This window comes from Peromyscus maniculatus, chromosome 2, assembly GCF_049852395.1.
Source record: "Peromyscus maniculatus bairdii isolate BWxNUB_F1_BW_parent chromosome 2, HU_Pman_BW_mat_3.1, whole genome shotgun sequence".
NCBI lineage: Eukaryota > Metazoa > Chordata > Mammalia > Rodentia > Cricetidae > Peromyscus > Peromyscus maniculatus.
The window spans coordinates 165,420,926-165,448,589 of record NC_134853.1 but is presented as its reverse complement, the minus strand read 5'-3'; the positions used below and the strand labels follow the sequence as shown (position 1 = coordinate 165,448,589).

The following is a 27,664-nucleotide window of genomic DNA, read 5'->3' as shown; positions in this document are numbered from 1 at the left end:
TCGGGCCTCTGTTCACACCTGCATTCACATGCCTATAGCTACAAACACATAAACATAATTAAAAATAAAACAAAGAATTGCCATGCCTTAGCTTGGACTTAGTATCAAAAATACATATTTGGACTGGGCGTGGTGGTACACACTTTTAATTTCGAAGCAGGTGGTAAGTTCCAGGACAGCCAGGGCCACATAGTGAAACTCTATCTAAAAAATAATCTTTATAATACTCTGGGAATAGCAGGGAGGTTACTGAGTGTCGGGGGGTGAGAACAGACAAAACAAAATGGTTAAAATGTCTGTGATTGTTGGAGAAGGCAGTGGCACATGGGCACCACTGCACTCTTCAGTTATACACACGTGGAGAAAGACCTATAAAGAGATAGACAGCTCCCTTCCCTTTCCCTCCCATCTGAGGCACAGGGAGGGTAGGGGCGCTCTAACAACAGACGGCTCCTGAGGTAAAAAGGCCTGAGCGCACACAGAGGGAAAGGCGAAGGCAAAGACCCAAATGTCAGCCTGGGAATGTAACTACTTTTACATATTACTTGTACCATAGACAAATAAACTAGCACTCTTTTTAAAACAAAGTCAAATTCCACCATGGTATAAAGAAATCTATTCAGTTATCCCTGCTTCCTGTCACAGAGCTCCTAAAATCCTGGGGTTTCCTGTGGGGCAAGACTGTTTTTGAATAAGACACAAGGACTGCAACACACCCACAGGCTGCCGCCCCACAGTAATTTCCTCTGAGATAAAAGACTCCATCTGAGGTAAGCTCTGAAGGGGGGAAATGTTCCACCCTGCTGGGAAGCTCCGAACCTCATGAAGTAAACAGACTCAAAAGCTCCAGGAAGTTCCTGAAGCTGATCGTATGCACTAGCCCTCTCCCAAGCAGTAAGCGCTGACACTCAGACCAGCTGCGCTGCCTGGAAGAGACACTCTCCAACCTGTTTAGTACCTGCAAGCTGTGCAGTGAGCTTTAAGACCCAGCTGGGGTGGGCTTTCAGTTTTGAGTCCTGGAGTCATGTCTGCTCTTGTAAGTGACCACCCCCACCCCATATTGCTATAAGGAACCCCTGTGTACCTGCTTATCTGTATTCTTTACAACAAACACAAGTGACGTGTGCCCCCTAGTTCTTGGAGGTGTCCTAGCATACTGCGCTTATGAGGAGCTGTGGGAACCCTGATTTACAGCAGGTCAGTCAGAAGCACAAGGCACAGCCTGGCACATGCTACTGGTGCTAACATGAGTACAGTCACATGGGTCTGAGTCCTTGAACTGGGAGGGGTAATATCTTACACACATCTCAATTTCAGATGAGCTTCCAATTCCCTCAATGTCTTCCTTGGCTCTCCCACAAAGATCCACTGTTACTCACGTCTAAGGAGTTTGTGAAAACCACAGTGAATGGACAGATGGAGGACGTCAGTACATAGGCACAGATGGTCTTCACATTTCTACAGACTGTTACCCCATGCATCACTGCAGCTCATTTTTTGATGGAGTCTCCAGCTTGGCTGGGTTCCCATGCGGAAGCCTCACCTAAACCCCACGCTGCTGCAGCTGCCATCCGGGCCATCTTAGCCTGGGTCTCATCATTAACCAGAGTCCACTTTTCACAGCACTGCTGATGAAGCTGGCCCCTGGAGGAAGAGAAACAAGTAGGCAGGTTAGTAAAACTTCCCTACAACCCATTAACCTCCTCTGGGTTAGCTAGGGCTCCACAGGAAGTGGTATGATGGGCCTGCCTGGAACTTGGAGCCTGGAAACAGAAGTGGACAGGTTGTTTGTGGTTTCTAGGGCCCAGCGCCCATTTTTCAAGTGTAGATTTATCAAGCAGAGTGCTGTGTCTAACTCTGTATGGTGTAAAATACCATGAACATCTGGTGCCTTCATAGATGCTGAGTGACTTTTGTCCTCTCAGTATGATCTGGGGTCTTTTTTTTTAATGGCAGGTCTACAAAGAAGAGACACATCTGGACATTCATTCTGAAGGCAAAGCTATAGGGAAAGAAGGCCGGCTTGATGTGGGTACTGCAATCTGAACTCCGGCTCTCTGGAAGAGAGTTGAGCCATCTCTCCAGCCCCTTATCTGTATATTTTTGACACAGAGTTTTATGTAGCCCAGGCTGGCCTCAAATTCACTATGTAGCCAAGGATGATCCTTCTCTCAAGTGCTGGGATCACTGGCACACACATTATAAACAGCTAGTCACTGAGAGATGAACAGTGCTTAACTGCCAACAGGGGCTGGAGGGATGCTCAGTGGGTAAGGGACTGGCTGCTTTTCCAGAGAACCCAAGCTTGCTTCCCGGCACCAACAAGGAGGCTCACAATTGTCTGTAACTCTAGTTCCAGGGGATCCAGTGCTGCCTTCTGATCTTTGTGGGCACAAGGCACAGATGTGGTGCACATACATACACCCAGAGAAAACACTCATACAAAGAAATACAATTTAAATAAATAAAAAAGCTCCAATATTCAAAAAGAACAGAGCCACACCAGAATAGGGATTTCCATTTTGTTGAGACAGTCTCACTTTGTAGCTCGAGCTGACCTACAACCCACTATGTAGCCCAGGATGGCCTCAAACTTGAGGCAAATCTCTTGCACCAGCATCTCAGTTATCACAGGTGTGAGTCACCATGCCTGACAAGAAGAGGAACTTCCTGTTGCCAGTTAATGTGCCCTCTTAGGGCCTAGAGTTGTGGCTTGGTGGGAAATTGCTGGCAAGACTATAAGGTCCTGGGCTCCAACCCCAGCTTACAAAGAGAGAGCAAGCGAGCAAGAGAGATAAGACAAAACTGTTGCCTCCACACTCTGCTTCTGCACTGTGCACGGGTGAAGGTGAGCCCGAGTTCGCAGGAGCGTCAAGACACAGCTAGAATTCTCTTTCGTCTTTCCTTTCAAAGAGGCACACTGCAAAGTGTTAGCTCAGCACTGGAAGCAGAGTCAACTTCTTTTTTTAAAAACAAACAAACAAACAAATAAATAAATAAGAACTCCGATATCTATTTATTTGCATGGGTCAAAGCATAGAAACCAACTGGTGCATTTTTGTTGGGCTGTCTCCAAAGGTAAGAAAGAAAGCACCATTATCTGAAAATATCCTACCAGGACTAGAATTTCAACCTTTTTTTTTTTTTCTGGTGTTTCGAGACAGGGTTTCTCTGTGTAGGTTTGGAGCGTGTCCTGGAATTCTCTTATATTCAGCTTGTAGACAAGGCTGGCCTCGAACTCAACAGAGATCCACTTGCCTCTGCCTCCTGAGTGCTGGGCTTAAAGGCGTGTGCCACCATTGCCCAGCTAGAATTCCAATTTTTAAAAAGTATTAGAAAGGGCTGGAGAGATGGCTCAGCGGTTAAGAGCACTGGCTGTTCTTCCAGAGGTCCTGAGTTCAATTCCCAGCAACCACATGGTGGCTCTCAACCATCTGTAAGGAGATCTGGTGCCCTCTTCTGGCCTGCAAGGATACATGCAGACATTACACTGTATAATAAATAAATAAATAAATCTTTAAAAAAAAAAGTATTAAAAATCTTTAAAAGATACATTTATTTATTAGGTATGCCTCCAGGCCAGAAGAGGGCACCAGATCTCATTACAGATGGTTGTGAGCCACCATATGGTTGCTGGGAGTTGAACTCAGGACCTCTGGAAGAGCAGCCAGTGCTCTTAACCTCTGAGCCATCTCTCCAGCCCCAAAGTCATTAAATTTTTATCGCTGTATATTCGTTGTATGATTTTGGGCTTCATAAAAACAATTTCTCTGAATTCAAATGCTTTGACTATATTCACTCCAATGAGAATTCTAATTTGTGTCTATGATATGTGTATCTGAGAGAGAGAGAGAGAGAGAGAGAGAGAGAGAGAGAGAGAGAGAGAGAGAGAGAGCGCGAGCATGAGCGAGTACATATGCATGGATACACGTGGAAGCTAGAGGCTGATATCCAGTATTTAGAGACAGGGTCTTACTGACTCCGGAGCTCACCTACTGGCTAGTCTGGCTGGCCAGTGAGCTCCAGGGATCTGCCTCTCTGCTTCCCCAGCTCAGCTGTTTACATGGGTGCTAGGGATCCCAACTCAGGTTCTCATGCTTACATGCCATGAACTTTACTATGGCTTATGGCCATGGCAGTCAGCTTCCCTCTACTGCTGTGAGGATCACTGTTTTTGTGCCAGGGGCTACGAGGTTTCCTTTTCAACTCAGGCAAGAAGGAAGCTAGCTCAAGGTTTCTCCCTGATAGTCCCCCCACCCCCAGCAGAAAGCAGCAGAGCAGTGCTGAGGCTGTCCCGCGGGACACTGAGGCTGCAGGAGACAGGCAGGGACCACCCAGACCCAGCTTACAGGCAACTGGCCCAGAGAGCAGTGTAGAAGTCACTGCAATTGAGAGAGGGAGACAGAAACAAGTAAATTCAGTTCATGGAACAGCTGCTGGGCTGTGTGAGCCACCCGAGGAGAAAAGGGTACCCCTCTGGCCCCCCTCTGGCCTCCCGCATAGTGCTGCAGCAGGAATCTGAGTAAGCCCTTTCATTTGGAGGACTTCCACTGCTTGGCCTGTGTTTTCAACCCCACCGACTCTGTGCTCAAGAGACTCGGAGGCTGTGTGGGAAGTATGAGGAGGTGCGTGTGTCCCGGGTGCCACAGTGCTGGGGCTCCATCTCTGGTTAGCACCCAGGAGTCAAATGAGCATGGAGAGGGGACATTTGTATGCTGCTCACTGCTGATTCCCCATAGTTTCTGGTGGCGCCTTCAGTGAACGCCTGCCTCAGGCAGATTCAGAATATATGCTCACACTGAACGAAATTCAGAAATTGCACTCTAAACAGAATTGATGAAATGAGCCTTATCAGAAAGCTGCAAATGACCAGGAAGGAATCCTGCTTCCTCCATCTCTTTTAAGGTCTCTCTTAGACTTCCACATTCTTAAAGCCCTAGGTCAGCAGTTCTAGCCCCTTAGACTTTGTAGGTAATTATAAAACTGGAAAGAAACCAAGAGACTGGAGGTCTACGGGAGCGGGAACTGTGGCAAGGAGAGGCCCATGTCACTTGCTCTTGAGAGACCTCAGGCTGTGAGCCTGTTATTTAAGGGGACTGGACAAAAAGAACATCTCTGATTTTCCAGGGTATCCAAGCTGTCCCTACTTGGTTCGGTCAGGGAAAGTGTCAGCTCTAATTGCAAAGGGAGGGCACGAGAAAGGAAAGGGCACCGAAGAGTGCAAGGGAAGGAGCAGTGGTTCTAAAGAGAAAAGGAAAGGCAAGGATGGCAGCAGCGGGAACAAGGGAATGAGAGTGGGCTTTGGAGAGACAGGAGACAGCGTCCACCGAGAAACGCTGAGTAAGTGGGTTAAAGCCACAGTACAACAGGCCATTCAAAGGCCACGGGGAAACGCTAAGGCATTTTGGAACTGATCAGATCTAAAATTAGAAATATTTGCAGCTGTTTTACCTTTCTCCTAAGATACGGCTGCAGGACAGCAGAGTAGGAAGTAGGAAGAACAAAACCCTATTTTGAGATGACATGGGTCGTTCTGAACGCGCCTTCTCCCTCCAGGTCAGCGCTGTCCAGCAGAGCTTGCCACGAGGATGGAAAGCTCTGTACACACTGCCTGACGAAGGAGCCACAAAGGCTTCCGAGCACTGATGTGTGGCCAGCGTGACTGTGGAACTGCCTTTCAGTCTTACTCAGTTTTAAACTGGCCAGGCGTGGCTAGTGGCTACCGTACCAGGCAGTGAAGTTTCAGATACTTGTTGGACTTAAAACACCTTTAGTTATATAAACTAATGAAGCAGATTTGGTAGAATATGCTTCTTCCTTTCACTGAGGAATGGATATAAGATGTTCACTTATGGGGCTGGAGAGATGGCTCAGAGGTTAAGAGCATTGCTTGCTCTTCCAAAGGTCCTGAGTTCAATTCCCAGCAACCACATGGTGGTTCACAACCATCTGTAATGAGATCTGGTGCCCTCTTCTGGCCTGCAGGGATACGTGTAGACAGAACACTGTATACATAATAAATAAATCTTAAAAAAAAAAGAAAGATGTTCACTTATGAAAATAAACAATAACTTTTAGTTTTCCTAGTTCTGGTTAAATTAGACAAGCACTTTTCAAATATTTTTTGTCAGTTCATCCACCCATCACCATTTTTGTGCGTGTATAATTTACTTGTATTCATGTGCACACGCAGAGGCCCGAGGTCAATGTCAGGTTCCTTCCTCAGCTGCCTTCACCTTACTGATTGACTGTGTGGTGTCCTGCACGTGCATGGGTGTGTGCTGTGTGCATGTGTGGAGGCCAGTGAAGGATGTCATCGTCCTGTTTCATCACTCTCTGCCTTAATTACTTTGAGACAGCTTTTTAAAAGTAAGTTTTATATGCATGGGTGTCTTGCCTGCGTGTATGTCTGTGTACCACGTGTGTGCCTGGTGCCCACAGGGACCAGAAGAGGGTGTCAGATCCATGGAACTGGAGTTCCAGACTGTTGTGAGCCACAATGTGGTTGCTGGGAATCAAACTCCGGTCCTCTCGAAAAGCAGCCAGTGCTCTTAACAGCTGAGCCTTCGCTCCAGCCCCAGGAAAAGATTCCTCACTGTGCCTGGAGTGAGGCCAGCAATGTAAACACTGGCAAGCCTTTTGTCTCTGCCCTCCACGTGTTTGGGCTTACAAGTACATGCGTGTGCCACACCCAGCTCTTGATGTGGGCGCTGGGATGTGAACACAAGTCCTCATGCTCTGTAGCATGTGTGGTGCCGGTGAGCTATCTCTCCTGCCCGCCCTCTGTCAAGAGATCTTGACAGGATCTCTTTCTGAACCAGAACTCACCAACTTGGCAGGACTGGCTGGCCAGGAGCTCCAGGGGTCACTTGTCTGTTTCTCTAGCACTGTGGTTAGATGCACACCACGTCTGGCGTCTCTGCGGGCACTGGGGATCTGAACCCAGACCTCATGCTGATTCTACAGCAAGCACTTCAGCGACTGTTACTGCCCCAGTCTCCGTCTTCAGAATTCTTTTTTTTTTTTTTTTTTGGTGTTTTTTTTTTTTTTGGGACAGGGTTTGTGTAACAGTCTTGGCTGTCCTGGAACTCACTCTGTAGACCAGGCTGGCCTCAAACTCACAGAGATTCTCCTGACTCTGCCTCCTGAGTGCTGGGATTAAAGGTGTGAGCCACTGCTGCTTCCTAAATTCATTGACATTAAATTTTCATGCAAAATACGATATCATGTTCTGTCTTGGGGATTAGCAACCACTGCCGCTGAGGGCTAAAAGCCACAGTAGCTTTTCCAAAAAGTGGATGTGTGATTAGGTTCAGGAAGACGCCTTTTCACCTTTCCTAACTGTTCATGTGCTTGGCCCAACAGCCTCACAGTAAGTGCTGGATTTTGCCTTTTGTACCCTGCATGGTGGGTCCTGTGCTATCTGACAGCTGTGACGCAGCGGCAGGGGTAGTCACTGTCCTTTCCTAAGAGAATCACCAAGAGCTCACGTGCTTTGTCTGCTCATTTTGTTTTGTATTTTTTAAGATTTCTTTCTTTCTGTATGTATTTTATGTATATGAGTGCTCTATTTGTATGAATGCCTGCAGGCCAGAAGAGGGCACCAGATCTCATTACAGATGGTTGGGAGCCACCACGTGGTTGCTGGGAATTGAACTCAGGAGCTCTGGAAGGGCAGCCAGTGGACTCACAACTCTTCTGCTTGCAGCATTATGCAGAGTAAGAAAACAAAAACCACAAAACAACAGAGCTGGAGACAGTGGCGCACACCTGCAATTCCATCACTAGGGTGGTTGAGGCAGGAGGACTGCCACAAGTTCCAGGCCAGCCTGGGCTACAGAGTGAGAGTGACTCAAACAACAAAAATCGAGCCAACTGTGTGCTGAGGCCGAAGAGAAAAGAAACACCAAAGTTACGAACGATTCCCGGGAAAGCATCAGTGGCACAGAGCAAGAGTCTGAGGGAAGACTCCCTGGAGACAGGAGCTTCTCCTGGCCACTCAGGTCATCACCCCAGTGCAGCTCACCATTCCCCCAAGGCTTCAAGACAGCGCATGCGGCCCAGCATCAGCTCTGGGTCATCCTTGTTCGTGTCCATCTTCTTATCATAGGCCACGAGAGCATCCTCCCACTCATGCAGCTTCTCATACCAGGTGGCCTGGATCTCCTGCGGAGAGCAAGTGTTTATGCTGGTGAGTCCACACACTCTTTCCTACGCTGTACTATGTTCACACAGACCTCACTTATCAGCACGTCTGAGCTTAGGCCGAAGGAACTTATCTGGAGGCAGGCTGTTTGGCAGAGGTAGAAATGCTATTTCCTGCGCACACTAATGACAGATCCTGAATCCTGAGATAAACTGAGAGCACACGGAGGGTCCAACTCTGCCCCCATCACTTCCGGTGGTCATGGGAGCATTAGTACACAGCGGGAAGCATGCAGGGAAAGTGCCCCCCACCACAGCTCCTGCACTCCAGTCTGCTGCACTGCTGACGTCCAGCTGTGTGACAGGCACAGCAGCCTGGGCCACAGCTGCTTCTCTTTAGAAGCCCTTGATTCTCTGCATTCTTACTGCCTTTCTAAACTTCCAGGAAGTAATTTAAAATACAATAGAACACTACTACTTAAAATGTTTTGGACAACCTTTCATCCCTCTACAGTCTTCCATCCAACATTCCCCTCTGGGTAGCACTTGGCACTTCTACAGCATCAAGGCCAAAGGAGAGATTCATTATCCTGGCAGGCAGAGTGCCACGCCAACAGTGAGTGGAGTCCACGTGCGTGAAAGCACTCCGTCTGGAAGTTCCATTCCGGAATGACCAGGAGACTGTCTCTGTGTGTTCTGTCTGCCTTTGAGTCTCTTCATCAGCTCAGAAGGAGGCTATTTCTGCACCAGGCCAGGCTATTGGCTCTCCAGAGGGTCCTTAAAGAACAACCTGATTCTGAGGTGGAAGTTGGATATCATACATGCAGGGCCCACATTAGTTTCCCCTGCTCCTTCCTCCCCTTTCTAGATAAAACTGGTGTTTACGTAGCAGAGACAGAAGGAAGCACTATTCTGTTGAGTGGCCTGAAAGGACCTCTTCTTGCTGAACTCGGGTAAGAAGCCTTTTGACTTGTAATGTTGACTGCACTTCCTTCCAATATCCCCTGTTGTCTATGCACCAACCAAAGCCACATCAGCCTTCGTCCCAGCGCCAGGGGGGAGTTGCTGAGATCAGCCTATCTGTGGAAGGTAAACGACACTGCATCCTTAAAGCCAAGAGTAATGTTTCTATTTGCCTAGATATGAAAGAGAACTCGGAGAAGAATGACTTACAGAGAGATGTAGTCAAACACTCCGAGATGAAGGCAGCACAGATAAATGTCCCAGGTTGAATCTCTACATAAGGAGCCCGTGACTAATGCGTGGCATACCCTTGGTGAGCCAGCAGAAAGCAGGGGGAGCAGGATATGGAGCGGGTCAAGCAGGGGGCAGGACATTTTGAATTGCAATGGGTTGCAGAAACTATACGGTTTAAGCAATGAATCACACGAAATTCTAATGAGATTGCTGTTACATAAATTGTGCTGAAAAAGCACAGGCTCTGCCAAGCAAAGGCAAACCATTGTCAAGCTTAATATGATTCAGCTACCTAAATATCACAGAAAATCCACCACGGTTTAGCAATAATCCTGAGCTAATGGCCACCTTTAGAACCTGAGGATGGAGAGACTTTCATTTACGGCTGGCACTCTGAGCACCGGAGTATGAGCCATCTGTTGGCAGATCACCTGAACACCAGGTGTGCAAAGAACCCTTGTTTCACCCAGACTTACAGGGGCCCAGGCTCCAGGGCTATTGCAGCAGAGTGCAGCTTGGCCTGGGGAGCACACTGTGTGCTCTCTGCCTTCCACAAACAAGGACTGTGGCAAAGATGGGGGAGACATTGTTCTTTGTGTTTGGGCATCTGGAGAGATGCTGTCCTCAGTTTGTTTATAGGCAATTCATGTTTAAGATGGTGAAAGGTGGCCTCAAGTTTCAGCCCAATGTTCTAAATGAGGGGCAATGCTAGAGAATCAAACAGAAGCCCCTGCCTTTTGATTAAGGCAAAGCATTGTAAGTGACCTACACAATTAATAAAGGCTCTGCATCAAATATATGGACCCAGAGTTTCCTGGCCTTCCTGGGTCCCAGTGTTAAACTGATTAAGTTGGTGCTATACATTTAGGGACCATCAAAGCACCTTCTGAAACTGCAAGAAGTCATGGGAATGATTTGCTTATGACAGGCAAGGAGGGAGCAGAGAAGCAGCTACAAAAGTAACAATGAAACAGAAGTCCCTGGGCATCAGGGATTAAAGGGATGCACGTTAGTTTCCTCTTGGGGAACTGGCTAGGTTTCTAACACAGTGTACTAGGTGTTAACCCAGGGACAGGCACAAGGGCTCTGCCACAGGCGATACACAGGTGATAGACCGGGCTGAATGGCAGTCTTGGTGCCCACCTGCCCAAGTTCAAATCCTGCTCTGTTGGCTCACAGGCGTTCACCCTGCTGGGCCCACAGTCCCTCACTGAGAAAGGGACAGTGACAACAGCCACTTCAGTGTGCTCCTGTGAGGATGGAGCCAGATGAAGCATGTGGAGCACCCATCACACATTACATGCTAAGAGTTCCCAGCAACCACCACTGCCGATGAGACTGTGCACCATCACCCCCCCTCGTCTCCATTCCATGTGAATGTGGTCCGTCTTGCACTGTCCCTTTCATCCTTAGGATACAGGCAAGGGGGCATTTAGATCCTCACAAATTAAGGAAAACCCCCAGAAGGAATTAGAAGGTACTTACCAGCTCTCCAAAGTGTTTCATGGCATATTCTAACACCCCGGAAGCTGCCTCAGGCTGTTGTAGCTTATTGTTGATGCTGAGGAAACAAAAGGAAGACATGGTTACACTCATGCATCGGAAGGAGAGAGGTCTGGGGACACTGGGCAGGATGGCTCATCAGCATCCCGAGAATGAGGTCTCACGGACACCGGGGTGTCCATCACCTATCACCACCCAGAAAGCTCAGCTTGAATGACTTTACCTGAGAGAAGGGTTTTGATTTCCTGCCCCAGGCTGAGGGGTAGTAAAGGCTAGTATGTGTATTCTGGCCTGTTCTCTGGACAGCAGAGACTGGTTTTCACTCAGACGCCGTCTGGCAGGCAGTGCATGTCCAGAGTGCTAGGCATGTGCTTTACTACTGAGCTATATACGCTCTCAGTCACACATTTAAACGTGTTTTATGGCTCAGTGGTTAAGAACACTTGCTGCTTTTAATGAGGATGCAGGTTTGATTTTCAACACCCCCAGGACGGCTCACAACTGCCTGTAACTCAAGTTCTAAGGGTATCTGACGGCCTCATCTGGCCTTTATGGGCATTGCACATACGTGGTGCACATATATATGCTTAGGCAAATATTCATTGACATAAAAATAATTTTAAAAAAAATGGCATAATTCCCAGGCTTTCCACTCATGCTCATTGCTTATCTGCCAGAGCTCTATCTTCAAATCCACAGGCTTCTTTGGTCCCTCTTCAGGGACAACTCCCTCCCTCTGCAGTAAATCTTGTGGGGGCAGAATTTTTAGTGCTGGCCATCAGCATACGGATGCTCTTCACTAAAGTCACCTCCAGGCGGTGTTGGGGCCCACAGAACTGGAGAACAGTGCCACTGAAGCCCTGGTCCCTCGAGTGAAGTCACCAGAGGCTGCATTCAGATGGCCCGAAAGCAGAACCGCAAGCCTCAGCCCCTCATTCTACGAGGAACTTGTGCAGCTGCGCCAGTGCTAAGTACAGCCTGCGACTGCTCCGGAAGGCAGGAGCCGGAGCACCTTCGGGCAGGCCACATGGTGTCTCCAGTTACCAGCCGGGCAAACACCAACATGTGGCATACCGACTTGGGAATCTAGACAGATTTAATGAGCATGGATCTAGTCTACTGCACAGAGTACAAACTGTCTACTTGAGTAGAATTAATTTTTAAGTGGTTTTGGGAAATTCTAGGATTTGGGTTCCATGTGGTAATATGGCAAGAGGTTGCTGTTATAAACATGTTTTCTTAATTCCATCACTTTTCTTCCAATAAAACAGGAAGGAACTGCCCAGAAATCTGATGGACTAGAGAAGTTAACATTTGTGAAAGTAATAATTGAATGCCTCATGTTTACAAAGCACATTTTGGACAGCCCTTCCAACCACCATTCCTTTGGCCTCGCATTCCTGAGAAAACCAGGCGAGAAAGGTTAAGATTTGTTCCATCTTACTAATGAGGGCACCGAGCCTAAACTCAGACTGAATCAGAATGTTCCCCTAAGAGCTGGAGCAACTGGATGTCTCTATTAGGAAATGGAGAATGGGCGGGCAAGAGGGCTCAGTGGATAAAGGCACTTGCTACCAAGCCTGACCATCTGAGTTTGATCCCCAGGACGCACACGGCAGGAGAGAAGGGATTCCGGAAAGTTGTAGGCTGGCCTCTACATGGTGTCATGGCATGAGAACCCCTCACCTCGGTGGTCTACTCTCATGGGGTAGGATGGACTGCATTGCTAACCAACGTTACTGGGTACAGCTCTGCCACTGTCTAGTTCTTTAACCAAATGGTAGTTTTGGAAGTCTAAGAACACAGGAAAAGGAAAGCCAGTAAGCACTCCCGAAACATGGCACTCCATGTTCTCAGTACTCTTGTCAGTGGACTCCAAAGGCAGCCTTGGAGGGAGGAGGTCCTGGCAGGAGGAAACTGTCCTGACAAGGAAGGTGAAGTGCTCCGGCCTAAACCAGAGTGCTAACTCTAACCAGACTGAAAAACAAAACAAACAAAACCAAACGAAAAACCACCACACCAGTCTTAGCAGCTATCTTCTTACTTTGTCCGAACACTCTGTTTCAAGAACAAATTATGAACACTACAAATGCTTGGTTTACTCTGAAACTCATTGTGGTTAAACAAAAAACCAAAACTAAAACCACATAAAATGCCTTTGTCCAATCCATTCTGCCACTAATTATGCGTAAAAGAGAGTTTAACAACAACAGTCAAAATTAGGAAGTGGTAATCTGACATCTTTTTTTGTTTGTTTGGTTTTGTTTTAGTTTTTCTCTGAGTAACCCTGGCTGCCCTGGAACTGCTCTGAAGATCAGGCTGTCCTTGAACTCAGAGATCGCCAAGTTCTGGGACTAAAGGCGTGCGCCATCACTGACAATTTGATATCTTAATGCACAGATTCAAACTCTTCACTGGTTCCATGGTTTAGCAACACAGCCTTGTAAGACAGACCAATAGAGCACTGTGCGCAGAGAATGAGACCTCCTTGGGCCTTAACTCCCTCGGCTGTCCAAACAAATCACTTCTGCAGGGTATCCCACATTGCTGTGCAGGCCTTGGGGATAAAGGGGGCTCAGCAGGAAGGGCAAACAGAGCAGGCTGAGCACAGCGGAGGCATCAGGCCTTAAGCAATGGCCATGGAGCTGAGATGCTTCTTGCCACCATGGGCTGCTCTTGTGTAGCAATAAGGAAAACTATTGAGAAATTACCTCTAGCCGAGACCCATGAAAAGTGAGAGGGCTCAATCAGAGATAAAATTCATAAAATCTTGTTGATTAAGAGAGCCTGTCTGCTGGGCGGTGGTGGCATATGCCTTTAATCCCAGTACTCACAGAAGCAGATGAATCTCTGAGTTCGAGACCAGCCTGGTCTACTGAGTGAGCTTCAGGCCAGTCAGGGCTACAGAGAAATCTTGTCTCTAACTCACTCTACTCCAAAAAGAGAGCTTGTCTTTTGGAGGCTTTAATGTTTCCTTCTTCTTCTTCCGTGACCCTACCTTCAGAGGTAATGTGCTATGACAACTCACTTCATCAGGAGAGTGCTCACTGCACATGGCAGGGGCTACATTGATGTGAGGAATGACAGTCATTAATAGACTCATTTTATGTATGAAGACAAGAGGTCACAGGCTGTTGAATGCCATGCCACCATTTCAAAGCCATCTTAGAGCTCTTGCTGCCAAGTCTGGCAAGCTGAGTTCAATCTCTGGGACCCACATGACAAAAGGAGACCTGAATCCTGACAGTTGTCCTCTGACTACCTGCAAATGTCACTTTATGGGAACCGAAGGACAGGGTGTGTTTTCTGCTCTTGTGAAGAAGTCACCTTTGCTCCCTACCCCACTTCTGAAAAACCCACTTTATAGAGCTGGGAGTGTCACAAAGCCCCTTCTGTAAACCCTCCCTGCGTACCCCCGCCCCCCAGTCTTTCTCTACTGACACTGAAAGATACAGGGGACCAACTGACCTGAGAAGACTCGGCCCAGCAGCAGAGGAATGCTCAACACAAACCAGCTCTACTGATGCCGGTAAAGACACAACAGCGAGCAGAGGCAGAGACTGAGGCGTGGGCGGCCACTGCTACTTAGTGGGTGGAAATGACAGGTCAGTCGGCTTACAGAGTTAGGAGTCTACAAAGCAGGTCGAAACTGCTTACCTGCAAAGTAAGACCCAGAGTCCACAAATGGACCTGACTGTAGGAAACGAGGAAACTTTGTCAGGGGGCAAAGGAGCCTATTCATTCTCTTCAGAATAAAGTGAGGCTGAATTCAAGGGCTAGAGACTGGAAACATTCTTGTCACCTGAGGAAAACACTTTCTGGAGTTGGTCACAACTAATGAGTAAGGACAAGAAGCCACCTCAATGTCTTCATCCACAAGCAGGTCACAAAGGGCACTTCTTTTCTGGGACTGGGAGAGCAGACTGGTCAGACACCAGAGAAGGGTTCTGAAGTGAGGGAACACGCTGCTGCCACAGTGGGAGTGATGCTGAGACTCCAGGGTAGCAAGAGGGCCGGGTGACTCCTGTGGTCCCCCGCCCCTAAGCTGTCCCTCTGGGCTTTTCCCCTTTCCTTTCTTTTCCCTTTCCTTTCCTTTCCCTTTCCTGTGCCTTCCCTTTCCCTTCCTTTGTTTTGTTTTGTTTTGAGACAGGGTTTCTCTGTGTAGCCCTGGCTGTTCTGGAACTCACTCTGTAGACCAGGCTGACCTCGAACTCACAGAGATCTGCCTGCCTGTGCCTCCCAAGTGCTGGGATTAAAGGCGTGCACCACCACCACCCGGCTATCTGTAAATTATGATTTTTTAAAAAAACTTATTGCTGACAACGTCACACATGTATACACTGTGTCGAGAACATATGTACCCCACTTCCCTCCTCCTAGTCCTCTGTAACCTCCCGACATGTCCATCTCACATCCTGGGGCTCTTCATAGGCAGTCTGTGACTAGTTTCACCGAGAAGGAAGGGACTGGCCTAAAAGCCAAACAGCCCAGCTACCATTCCTGCTGCCTGGGAAGCACCACAGTCCCTGAAGGGTTTCCTAGTCACTGCTCCCAGTAGCTGATTTGGAGTCTGCTTCCTCTGTGGCCCTTTGCTTATCGCTCTTCTCTTAGCCTCAGAGCCTTAGTGACCTCAGGGCAGTTAAGAGCCAAGCAAAGGGGGAGCCTTCCACACCAAGCCTGGAGGGGCGGATGCCCAGGCAGACCGGGAGCATCTGTGCTCCATCTGCAATGCCTGGGTTCCCTGGTGCTCCGTCAGGAATTTATGAGATCGTTATTGCTTGCTTCCACATGGCCCTGGGCCTTCCTTCTAGTGCAGACTGCCGTCTGCCTTTTACTTGGTTCCCTGTCAAAGGAATTCTCTGGATTCCCTCGGCGCTGAACCAATGGTACACGAACCACAGCTGGCAGGGGATGGAATGGGGTGTCTTGAGCGGCCACAGGGGATGGAATGGGGTGTCTTGAGCGGCCACAGGGGATGGTACAGAGCACGGCTCTGGATCCCAAGCACTTCATCGGTTGTTTTCATAGCACAGAACTGCTCCTCCCAGCACCGACTCAGTTCTGTGCCCAGCACCGATTAACAACAGAACTGTCGATGCCCCTACAGAGCCAGGATGAAAGGGTTGGCTACGCCCTGACATCTTCATCAGGCAGTTCAAGAGTCTGGAACCAGAGAATGTTTTGTTCAGGGGCCTCAACAACAGTCTCTTTCGGAATAGATTAATTTCAAGATGGAAGCAGTGAAGACAGGAAGCAAAGGGGTACTTGAACCTGACTGCGAGGAGGTGAGGTGGGTCATTTAAATGCAGACAGGAAGGAATATGGTGGGAAACCAAAAGGTGAGATGCTCAGTGGGTAAAGACACTTGTCACCAAGTCTGATGACCTGAGTGTGACCCTAGAACTCACATAGTAGAAGTTGAGAACTGACTTCCAAAAGTTGCCCTCAGCTTCCACATGTGTAATACTACACAAATGTGCCGACATGCGCGCGCTCTCTCTCTCTCTCTCTCTCTCTCTCTCTCTCTCTCTCTCTCTCTCTCTCTCTCTCTCTCTCTCACACACACACACACACACACACACACACACACACAGTTAATAGAAAAAATTTCTTTTCCAAGACAGGGTTTCTCTGTGTAACCTTGGCTGTCGTGAAACTTGCTCTGTAGACCAGGCTGGCCCAGATCTCACAGACCACCTGCCTTGAGTGCTAGGATTAAAGGCGTGCACCACCACCACTCGGCAAATTTACTTTTTTAAAAACTTAAGAGAAAGGAAATTTTTAGCATTTCCCCTGCACATTATGAAAGAAAAGATGGGCCCCATCACAGACACTGGAAGCTGGAACATTTGGTACTTTTTGCAACTTTCAGGAATCTACGGTACTAAGACTCCTAGCTGAGGAAAACACCCAGGTTGAGGGAGAGATTCTGCCTCAAAGGAACAGTGAAGAGTGATAGAGGAGGACACCAGATACCTTCTTCTGGTCTTTGTGCATGTGTACTGGTGTGCACGTGTACGCACACACATATCCCAGCACTAGGAAGCTGAGGCAGCAGGATCATACATCTGTTAATAATAACAAAGTTAATATAAGCCAAGTGACTATTTTCTAACCTTCCACAAGGTTCCTGCTGTCTTAATTCCAGAGTTTCCTCAGAAGGAAAAGCTCCTGTAGCATCCTCATCCCTCCCCTTTGGACAGTTCCCAGGATGTCTGGTCTATCTAGAGGACTTGGTAACTGTGCATCGAGAAAGTGTGATCCTCATGGCGAGGGTGGGAAGAGGCATAAAGAAACCGTACATTTTAGAAATTGTTGAGAACGAGGATATCTTTTTTCTTTTCTTTCCTTCTTTTTTAATATTCATTTTACTGAGTGAGGATATCTTATATAGTGTTTTTATTTGCTTGTTTTAGTTTTTGGTTTTCTGAGACAGTCTTCCTATGTAGCCTAAGCTGGTCCTTGAACCCCAGTGCTATTCTCGTGTCAGTCAGAGTGCTGGGAAGACGGACACAAGCGACCACACCCAACAAAGCGTTTTCGTGACTTGCTGGAGAAGGGGACACAGCGAGACAAACACACAGGTTTTCTGGTGGCACAAGGTGCTGGTGACTGAACCCAGGACCTCACACATGTGCTAGGAAAGTGCTATTCCACTAAACTACCTCTAGTCTCCCCACTCCAAATTAAGAAATATTCAGGGCAGGGAAGTTTATTACAATATAATTGTAACTTAAAATAATCTCACCCGTGCATATTAATTAAACACATTTTACAGACTGATGCCCAACCTACGCTCCTGCATCCTGCTTTGGCATATAACATAGGCATTTCTACTTTACTAAGATACTTCACCCTTCCTTTTCTGTTTTGTTTCCTGAGTTTTGAGATGTTCTCACTATGTAGTCCACGAACCTGCTTTCTCCCGTCTCACCTACTGCAATGCTGGGATTTCAGGTGTGAGTTACCACAATTGGCCTCATAATTCTTCTTAATGCGGTGCCAACAAGCCATCACCAAGAGAATCCAGCTGGCTGACAGTGGTACCTGGTGGATCCAGGCCACAAGGAAAGCTGTGCACCCACTCACAACTCCATGTGCCCCCTGGAAACTGTCCCTGGAGGCCAAGCACTGCCTGGTGACAGGCTGGATATATTCTGCTTGCAAGCATCTCCTAGATGGATGTGGACCTCGTACCTAATCCAACCCAGCATGTGGCACAGGTTGGTTCAAGCCTCAGAGTGTCAAAGCACAGATTCTGTGCGGGCCAGGTTTCCAACTGAGGAGCCTGTCAGAGGCATGCTGTAAAAATGATGAATGGCTGTCGTGTTTCCAAGGCTCTGGCTGATTTAGGGAGCTACTGGCAGGCACATTGCTCCCAGTGTGTCAGCCAGTTAATTACCTCCAACTTTATCTTTTTGTCAGCGCTTCTTGACAAATTGGCTGTTATCTTTTTACTCTGCAACAGTGAGCACTGCCCCTCTTCTGGTGATGCCTGGGGGTTTTTCTCCCTTTTTCTGCTTCTTCATATCCAGAGAGAAATGAAGAGCTCAGGGAGAGACTATGAAGGAGAAGATGTGGGTGGGGAGGGCTCAGAGCTCAACCTTGATCTAGTTGGATGCAAAGCACACTGGGTATTTTGGGTGAAGTCTGATCTTGGCCTCTGGATGGCCAAGATCTTGGAACTTTGTCTAGCATGTGGATGCTGTGAGAAACACGACTTTCTCTCTCTTCTCAGAGCCTTTCTTTGTTTTGTTTTTGAGACAGGGTTTCTCTGTGCAACAGTCCTGGCTGTCCTGGAACTCACTCTATAGACCAGGCTGGCCTTGAACTCACAGAGATCCACCTGCCTCTGCCTTCCGTGCACAACCACGCCTGGCTTCTCAGTGTTTTCTAGGGAAAGAAATGTCTATACTTTTCTTGCATTTCCTCTTCTTTTTTATCATGCAGCTCAGGTTAGCCTTGAACTTGCTATATAGCACAAATGGTCAAAACCTTACATTTCTCCTGCCTCTGCCCTCTGAGTACTAGGATATTAGGAGAGTGTCACCACAACTGGCCTGCACATCTTAATGTTTTCCACTATGTTGGAAGTTTTGGTGTTTGGCTTATCTCAAGAGGCTGAAGATAATCTCCTACACCACTTGTTATGATCTTGCCTTTCACACCTAAAATTTAAATCTAGAACTGAAATTCTGTGTATGGTGTGAAGTAGGATCAAAATCTGAATGTTCTCTGCTTGACTGCTAACCAGCTGCTTCACTACACTTACTGCAAAGGTTGGCCTGTCCCCAGTGCTCTCTGCTGCACTATGACACTGGTTCTGGGGCAACAGGATATGTAGCATCCACTATTTATATGATCATATGGTACACGGCACTTCTGCAACTCATGGCTTAAGCACAGCATCACTGGACAGACATGAGGTTACTACCTTAAAGAGATCCACGGAGTTTAGCAGATTTTGAATGACATTAAACACCAATGAACTCCACGGAGCCAATGAAGGCTGCTAACCCAGCTCTTCACTAAGGAAAGTGAAAAAGGAGCCGACGAGCAGAGTGCCGACCCGAATCTCTGAGTAGGTTAACCCAGAAGATCCCGTCAGTAACATCCTGATCCCCAAGGACGCAAAAAAGACGGGAGATGAGGGGAAACAAGAAGTGCCTATCTGAGTCCTTAATGCTCTTTCATTCAGAAACGTAAACCTGCTGCTAACCTGCGCGGCCTCAACAGAAACCTCTTTCTGCAGAGCCGGACACTCGGCTGGAAAAGGCTCAGAGAGGCCACAGCAGGAAGAGCTGTGCAATGTCAGGTCTGGGTGGGGACCCAAGCTGAGTACCAAGTCAAGTGACTGTCTCCGTGGCTCACCATCATAGAGACAGCATGCACATGTTCCAAAGACAGAGCTCCTGCGGGAAGGACAGAGGGACCTTTGTATACAGTTTTAGTGAAAAGTTCCATGTTTTACAGGATTATAGGAGAGCACTTCAAAGAAAGGATATAAAGTTTGTAATAACTAACTCCATTTCTCAGGCAAAGTCATATGCAGGTACAGAAGGACTAACGTCAAGTTGCAAGCCACACTGCATGGAGAGAGGAACCTAGACTCTAATCTAGATTTATTAGGTGATGTGGAGTTTTCTTCTCTGCATTTGAAGCTCAGGCAAAGGCTGAGCCTATTCACTGCTGCCCAGATACTGACAGAAGAGGGTGACCAATCCCAGAGCCGTGCCTGGCATGGCTGAATCTTCTTCTCTGTCCTAAGTGTATGACACCTCCTTATCAAATGTCAGGTGATCTTTTTGGAAGGAAGGTGTGTAAAAAGAAGACAAATTCAGATTCAACAGGATTTTGTAAAACCCTGAGTGATGACCAGAAGAAGACCTATCCAGCCCAGTTACTTTGCCCACACCCATCGGGATGTCCACATAGACCAGAACGCAAGTAAACAGCATGGATTACCTTAGCAGGCCTCCCTAGCTCAGCAGTCTCCGTCCAGACTCCTTCTCACTCCCTCACCCTCAGCCTGTGTTATGTAACCTTCAGACGGGAGTTTGGAGACTTTCTACTGCCTGTCTGCTAGCAGATAGAGCTCAGCCAGAGGCTGGCAGGGGTATAATCTAATAGGCACAACTGGAAACAAATCCCCAGCCTCCTGTCTGAGCCCAGAGACTGTACAGACAAGGGGACAGACACCGGCCCCGCCCCTCCTCCTCTGTTCTGGCCTGAGTTTGCGCTGACTTCACTGAACAGGCACCCGACCCTCCCAGATGAGGTGGGAGGGGCCTGAGCACACAGCCATGGTAGGGTGGAGGTACAGGCACTAACAATATTTAAGATGCTGCCTTGGTGGGGCATTTAGACCCGGGAAGGAAAGTGTTCCAGTACCCACTGAGTTCCACTTCAGAAACTCTAGCTTTGAGAAAGGCTAAGAAAGCTCAGAGGAAGGAGACCACCAGGAAGGAAGAAAACTGCCCGTGTTATAAGTCACAAGCTTCCCTCAGTTTCATAGACCTCCATCAGGTACAGACTCTAGAGGAAGACTCCCCCAACAGGCCCACAGACATGCTGAGGAAGACCTGGTTATGCATTATCCTTGTGGCCTTTGTCAGCCACCCAGTGTGGCTGCAGAAGCCTCCTAAGCGCAAGACACCTGCACAGCTCAAAGCAGCGGTGTGCTGTGAGGAGATGAGGGAGCTCAAAGCCCAGGTTGCCAACCTCAGCAGTCTGCTGGGTGAGCTGAGCAAGAAGCAGGAGAGCGACTGGGTCAGTGTGGTGATGCAGGTGATGGAGCTGGAGAGCAGCAGCAAGCGCATGGAGTCACGGCTCACGGTGGCCGAGGGCAAGTACTCGGAGATGAACAACCAGATCGACATCATGCAGCTACAGGCAGCCCAGACCGTCACTCAGACCTCAGCAGGTAAGCGCTGTCCTCAGACACTCCTCACCTCGTCCCCGCTGAGGGTCTCCTGGCCCCAGCGCTGCTTCTGGATAGCCTGCTTGACAGAACAACTTCGGGGGACCTTTGGGGAATGCTTTATCTTTAAGGCTCATTTGTATTCTTTAGGGGTTAGCGATGTCCTGCAAGTTTAGCCAGGACCTACCAGTCTCTTTTTCAGACAAAGTCTCACATAGCCCAGACTGGCTTCAAACTCACTATGTAGCCTAGGCTGGCCCTGGACTCTGGATCCTACTGCCTTAGCCTGCCAAGCACTGGAATTACAGGCATGAAACATGTCTGGCTCCAGTCTATCTGAATCACACAAAATTTCAGCAAATTGGGAGTCTGAACTCCCCTTTGAAGCATGAAGTCTTCAAAGGTTGGTGTGGCCCTGATACACTTCCTTACTGAGAGCTGACAGACTGTAAAGGAAGCAGGAACAAACAGCAGACTGGGACAGTTGCTGCTCTAGATGCAAAGTTTCATCCCCACAGTGTTTGGGTATCCCTAGAACTTAGTGTGGAGGGGTGCAAACGCCTGCAGCCATACAGCCATTTGAAAGAAACCTCTGTGCTCAAGGAAGGACAAACTCCTCTACTTTCTATAGTTCTGATCTATTTTCTCCTATGATTGCTAATAAAACTCTCCCAAATAATACAGAAAATAAGTAAAGGTAATGTTGAAACACTGATCTTTAGGCACATGCAATTCATTCTTTGGGAAAACAATATTCAATTCTTGGTTAGCTTGGCACAGACAGGCCAAGAAATGAATTTGCTGCTCAGAGACAAATCTAATTTTCTGAGGTTATTGGGACATTTGGAATGAGCATATTCCATAGGTGAAGCATTTCTTACTAATAATGCTGGCTGCATTATAAACCAAGTCAAGAAGACATGATTGGTTACCCTTGGTTCAGACAAAGAAAAAGTTTTTGCCCAAATATTAAGCCTGAAAAGTCTGTTAGCTAATTAAACAAATATACAAACTGCTTTCAAAGCATGGACTTCCTGATCTTCAGTTTGGGAACTGAAAGGTAGGTGTTCTTATTTACCAGACAAGTGAGTCTTCATTTGGTCTGTGAGATGCAACAGGTCACAGAGAAGACCAGGCCAGAGGCAGAGCTGACTGGACTGCTTCTTGCTACTAGAAGTCTCCTGGGGACGGGGCAGGTGCACCTCATTCCCTTCCCAACATGCTCCGTGTGGAAACAGGCACCGTGGAAACTCCCACTTCCACCTGTACCAGTGGGCACCAGGGAAAACGTCCCGACATGGTGCAGGAAGCCACAGCCTCTCCTGGAAGCAACTGCTTCTTTGAAGCCTCACTCTGCTATTCAGAACAAGGAGACAAAAGCTAGCACAGAGCAGCAGCCTCGAGGCAGCCAAGGAAGCTTTTAAGTCAAGCCCAAGGGGAGGTGGGAAAGTCTCATTTCCTTGTTTTATCAAAACTTGCAGGGACCGGTCCCAATGGGCTCCTTGGAGTTTTGGTTTTCATTTGAGCATCTAGCAATGTGAGACTGGGGAGGAGATAAGATTTCAAATCTGTCTCCCTAATTAAAGTACCAGCCTGCCGGTAGCTATGACCTGAGAAACAATAACCCAAACCCCCTGAGTGCTCAGGACTGAGCCTCTGGCTGAAGCTACTCACAGGGCAGCTGCTAAGTAGCTTTCACAGACCACATCATTTCTGGTTCATGGCCTGGTGCTATAGCAGGGTATCTTACACTTAACCTGGACCTTCCTGGTTAATGTCCCTTGGCACAGGGAAAGGGCTTCCTTACTCTACCGCCTCATAACTAAGGAAGCCCAAACATGCCCCCGTGATCCTGATGCCCACTTCTACCCATTGGCACCCTGTGGTACAAATAAAGTCTTAGTTTTTAATCCGGTTCAGATGTAGCAAGCATGCCCTCCCATCCCTGGGGCCCAAATCTCTGTTCACTCTGGGTGTCGCCTTTACAGATGCCATCTATGACTGCTATTCTCTCTACCAGAAGAACTACCGAATCTCTGGAGTGTACAAGCTTCCTCCCGATGAGTTCCTGGGCAGCCCTGAGCTGGAGGTGAGGTCGCTAAAGGCACGGAGACAACAGGGCTTGGTCTGGTCTACAGAAAGGGAAATTCAGGGAAGCAAATGCACCACATGGTGGAGCTATGAGAATGCCCACTTTATGGGACTCCTCCCTCCAAATCCCAGCTATCTGCTTTTTTTCAAATCGTCAGTCAAATACCCACTCTGATTCTCACCAACACATAACTTCACTAGTTTACATTTCTGGCAACATCCTAGAGCAATGCTCTTCAGGAGAGGAAAGGAGGTATCAGAAGGAGGCACCCTGAAGGACCTAATTTTTCCACCAACGTGTACTTAGCTGACCCCTTCCCCATACACATTCCCAAGCTGACTGTGTCCCAGCCCCTCCACACTGGGGCAGCATTTCTGCTGCAGTGTGCAGAGTCCATGGACTGCTGACCCTGTAGGCACAGCAACACAGGTTGGGGTGTCTGTCCTCGAGCTCCTGCCCCTGCCCAAGAGGACCCTCTCTGCTGCAGGTGTTCTGTGACATGGAAACTGCAGGCGGAGGCTGGACCATCATCCAGAGACGCAAGAGTGGCCTTGTCTCCTTCTACCAAGACTGGAGACAGTACAAGCAGGGCTTTGGCAGCATCCGAGGGGACTTCTGGCTAGGGAATGAGCACATCCACCGGCTCACCAGGCAGCCAACACGGCTCCGTGTGGAGCTGGAGGTAAGCGCAAGCTGTGAAGTGTCCACTGGCCCAGGTCCACTGCACACGGACATGCGGGTTTGGAAACATCACCATCGTCTACTCACAGTAGGTCTGTAGAGTCACAGCCGCTATTTTCCTGAAGGTTTGGTACAGCGAAAGAAGATTTGTTTTTCTTTCTGTCTCTCAGCAAAGTTAAACTACAGCTGACCCAGACCCGGGAAGACCCAGGCCAGAACAGGGTGAACCCCTAGTTAGAGGGATGGAAACACCATTGTCTCTGCTTTGGGTCTTTCTAAGTGCAAATCTCAGTGATGCTGGGGGGTGGACCTCTAGAAAGCTTCAAGCACAATGTCCCTACTTGCTTCTACAGTATCTCAGAGTGAGATTTAACAAAAATCAGAGAAGGGGTACAGAAAGAACAATCCAGCTCGCATGGTGAGTCCAGACCCCAAATCTGGTTTCAGACCTTTGTTCGCTAGCTTCCAGCTAACATGGTGAACTCTAGTAGTCTTACCAGAGTCCCATCACCGAAGAGACGTTTGGCTGTGGGGCTAGTGAGAGAGGAAGGGTTCAGGGTCTGTAGAAATGAAGTCCTTCACAGTTTCCCCAAGGCTCTGCTCTTCCTTGCCAGGACTGGGAGGGCAATGCACGCTACGCAGAGTACAGCCACTTTGCACTGGGTAATGAACTGAACAGCTACCGCCTCTTCCTGGGGAACTACAGTGGCACCGTGGGGAAGGATGCCCTCCTCTACCATAACAACACGGTCTTCAGCACCAAGGACAAGGACAATGACAACTGCTTGGACAAGTGTGCAGAGCTCCGCAAAGGTGAGATCTGGGAGGCGAGGGGTGGGGGAGAGACACCACGGATGACGGGTGACAGAGCTCGGGGCCCAGAGTCCCACTGAGAACAAGCTGTGAACTGCAGCTGTGCTCCAGCTGTGGTGTTCTCTTTAACGCCATCAGTCAGCCACAATCTAGGGAGGGCATCCCCAGCCTACTACCCTCACATCTGTTTCTCATGCCAGGTGGCTACTGGTACAACTGCTGCACAGACTCCAACCTCAATGGGGTGTACTACCGCATGGGGGAGCACAAGAAGCACATGGATGGCATCAGTTGGTATGGCTGGCACGGAGCCAACTACTCCCTCAAACGGGTGGAGATGAAGATCCGTCCAGAAGTCTTCAAGCCTAACTAAGAAGCCTGCTGCAATGCAGAGCTATGGAAGTGAGACGTGTGGAAGGCTGAGGGGGCAGAGCAGGATGGGAGGAGAGTGAGAAAGGGCAGGAAGGGAATGGTCTATCATCTACAATGAAAAGCCACTCTCTAAGGAGCAGGACAGAACTCTATCTGTGAGCACATGCACACACAACAGAACAACACATACCAACAGCACTCACTAGCAAATAAATGGCAACAGCCAGTACACCCAGTGGGGCCTGCCTTGGGTGCCCGGGGGAGGACTGCGTGGGCCCCGAGAGCAGCAGCTCATCTTCCACATGACTTACCTGTGGGAACCAGTAATCCTGGCTCACTTTACCCATTTTCTCTAACAGAGGCTTAGACAAAATGAGGGAAAGAGCAGATGAAAAGAACTGTTGTGATTCTCAGAGGAGAGCCCTTGGGCAGCAAGAGTGGATGATGAAGAGGAGGCTTCCTCTTCTTAAATCCCAGGACATTTCCTGTGTCTATAGGATTTGTTTTGTTTTTCTTTTTGAAAGAGGGTCTCTCTACATAGCTCTGGCTGACCTGGACTCATTATGTAGTGGCTGGCCTTGAACTCACAGAGATCTACCTGCTTCTGCTTCCCAAGTGCTGGGATTAAAGGCCTGCGCCTCCATGACAGGCACATAGGCTTTTTAAGAGACAAAAATGTGGGGGCTGAAGACCAGCTGCCCAGGTTGGACTTGCTTCTGTTAGGTCCTGGGTCAGGGAGCGCACTGCAAGGCACGCTGTGGGTCTGATGTGGAAGGGAAGACCAGTGGGAGGTGAGTCTCAGAGTGATCACAGTACAGCCTTACAACATTCTCAGTCAACATACGCATCCATTTATATTCATTCTGTAAGAAATGGACTGAAGAGATCCCCTTTATAATACTGTCTATAAGGAAAATGTCTGGAAAATGAAGGTAGATGGCGCTGTGGTTACAAACTTAGGCTGTATATAAGAAGTATCTTGCTTTGTAAAAATAAAATATTGTAGTTTCTGTTTTAAACATTCAAAATATCTTTTTTCTTTTACAATAAATACTATCAAAATTTGAGAATTTTCTTTTAAATTCTTATTATTAGCATTGAGAGAGTGGTAAAAAACTTCAGGTAAAAAGTCAGAGTGAGCAGTTGGGTCCATAGTCAAGGAAACCAAAGAGGCAGGAAGCCAGGAAAGGAAAGATGCAGTGGGAGGGCAGGGGGCGAAGGGCAGAGAGGAAGTGGGGGTGGAGAAGAGAGGGGGAAGAGAGAGGGAAGAGAAGGGGAAGGGCATAAGCCATTGGAGAGCAGGAGCAGAGCAGGAGCAGAGCCTGGCATCGGCAGCCCCACACCAACCCGGTCTCACTGCAGGGATGTCAGTGGTGGGCCCTTTAGGAGACCTGTCCTCTGGAGGAGTCAGTAAAGATAAGCCATGTCTCTCTCTCACTTAGAAACTTCTACTGTACCCACAGTTCTCGGGTTCCCGGGAATCCACTTCCCCTCATGAACAAGAACCTCGGGATTTTTTTCAAAGAAATAAAGTGAGAAGAGAAGCTGCATAAAATAGAGATTCCCAGGGGAACTATTCAAACAGAAACTTCCTCAGGCAGGCAGGAGAATGAGATGCCCAGCACCAAACGGCTAGAGTGTGTAGAGTAAGGCGCCCACACAGACAAGCTGACGGTTCTCCCTTCATTTAGTATGATCCCCAAAGAACTTCTGAGGGTCTCCACACTTCTAGGGAAACTTCTCAGAGAGGGGAAGAGGGAGGGTGAAGAATGGACAAGGCCTTCCTAGCGCCCACATTTCCGAGCATGTGCTTTGGTACTGGCTGACAGAGGGACACCAAGGATGGTGTCCCCACACACAGCCTCTGACCAGAGAGAAGACAGAACCACCAGGGACCGGAAGCAGAGCTGAGTGCTGCTGCAGAAGACAAAGGACGTTTTGTTCTGACAGGCCCTTTGAGAAACGGGAACAGGAGTTATACAGAACAGTGCTACACAGAACCAGCCTACAAGCAGACCCCCCAGTGAGCACCAGTCCTGTGCTGAACTGTGCAGACGCCTCCTTTAAAAGGAGACAACATGCGGGACAGCAAGCACACAGCTTTGATGAGAGTCTACTGAGCAGAGAAGAAAGGCATGCTGCTAGGTGCTGTGGCACATGCCTGGGAGACAGAGGCTGGTCAATCTCTGCAGGGGCCAGCCTGGTCTATAGAGAGTTGCAGGACAGCCAAGGCTATGCAGTGAGACCCTGTCTCAAAACAACAACAAGAAGAAGAAAAGACAGGCCAACAGACCTCTGCCCTCATGCACGGGATAACCAACAAGACCCCCACAGCTACCATGATGTGTTTCTTAAGTCCAGCTCCTTCTAATGCACTGTTCCCGAGAGGTGATTTGACTTTCTCATCTCTTGGGCTTCCAGCACTTGATAGTGTCTTAGTG

The 27,664-nt window shown here is 48.4% G+C and overlaps 2 protein-coding genes across 2 annotated transcripts in view; one reads left to right on the top strand and one right to left on the bottom strand.

Moving 5' to 3' along the window:
* The window catches only part of Mtor (mechanistic target of rapamycin kinase), a 113,891-nt gene that overhangs the window by 34,611 nt on the left and 51,616 nt on the right, over positions 1 to 27,664 (bottom strand). Inside the window, exons 29-31 of the mRNA XM_006975240.3 lie at positions 10,828 to 10,903; positions 8,027 to 8,166; positions 1,544 to 1,644 (exon numbers count right to left, since the gene is read on the bottom strand). Coding sequence (XP_006975302.1) covers positions 1,544 to 1,644; positions 8,027 to 8,166; positions 10,828 to 10,903 — 317 coding nt within the window. The remainder of the gene's footprint in view (positions 1 to 1,543; positions 1,645 to 8,026; positions 8,167 to 10,827; positions 10,904 to 27,664) is intronic.
* Positions 15,025 to 26,293, top strand: Angptl7 (angiopoietin like 7). The gene is made up of 5 exons (XM_006975239.4): positions 15,025 to 21,268; positions 23,254 to 23,354; positions 23,845 to 24,039; positions 24,653 to 24,851; positions 25,052 to 26,293. The coding sequence occupies exons 1-5, from the start codon at positions 20,914 to 20,916 to the stop codon at positions 25,222 to 25,224; spliced, it is 1,023 nt and encodes a 340-aa protein (XP_006975301.1). The 5' UTR covers positions 15,025 to 20,913; the 3' UTR covers positions 25,225 to 26,293.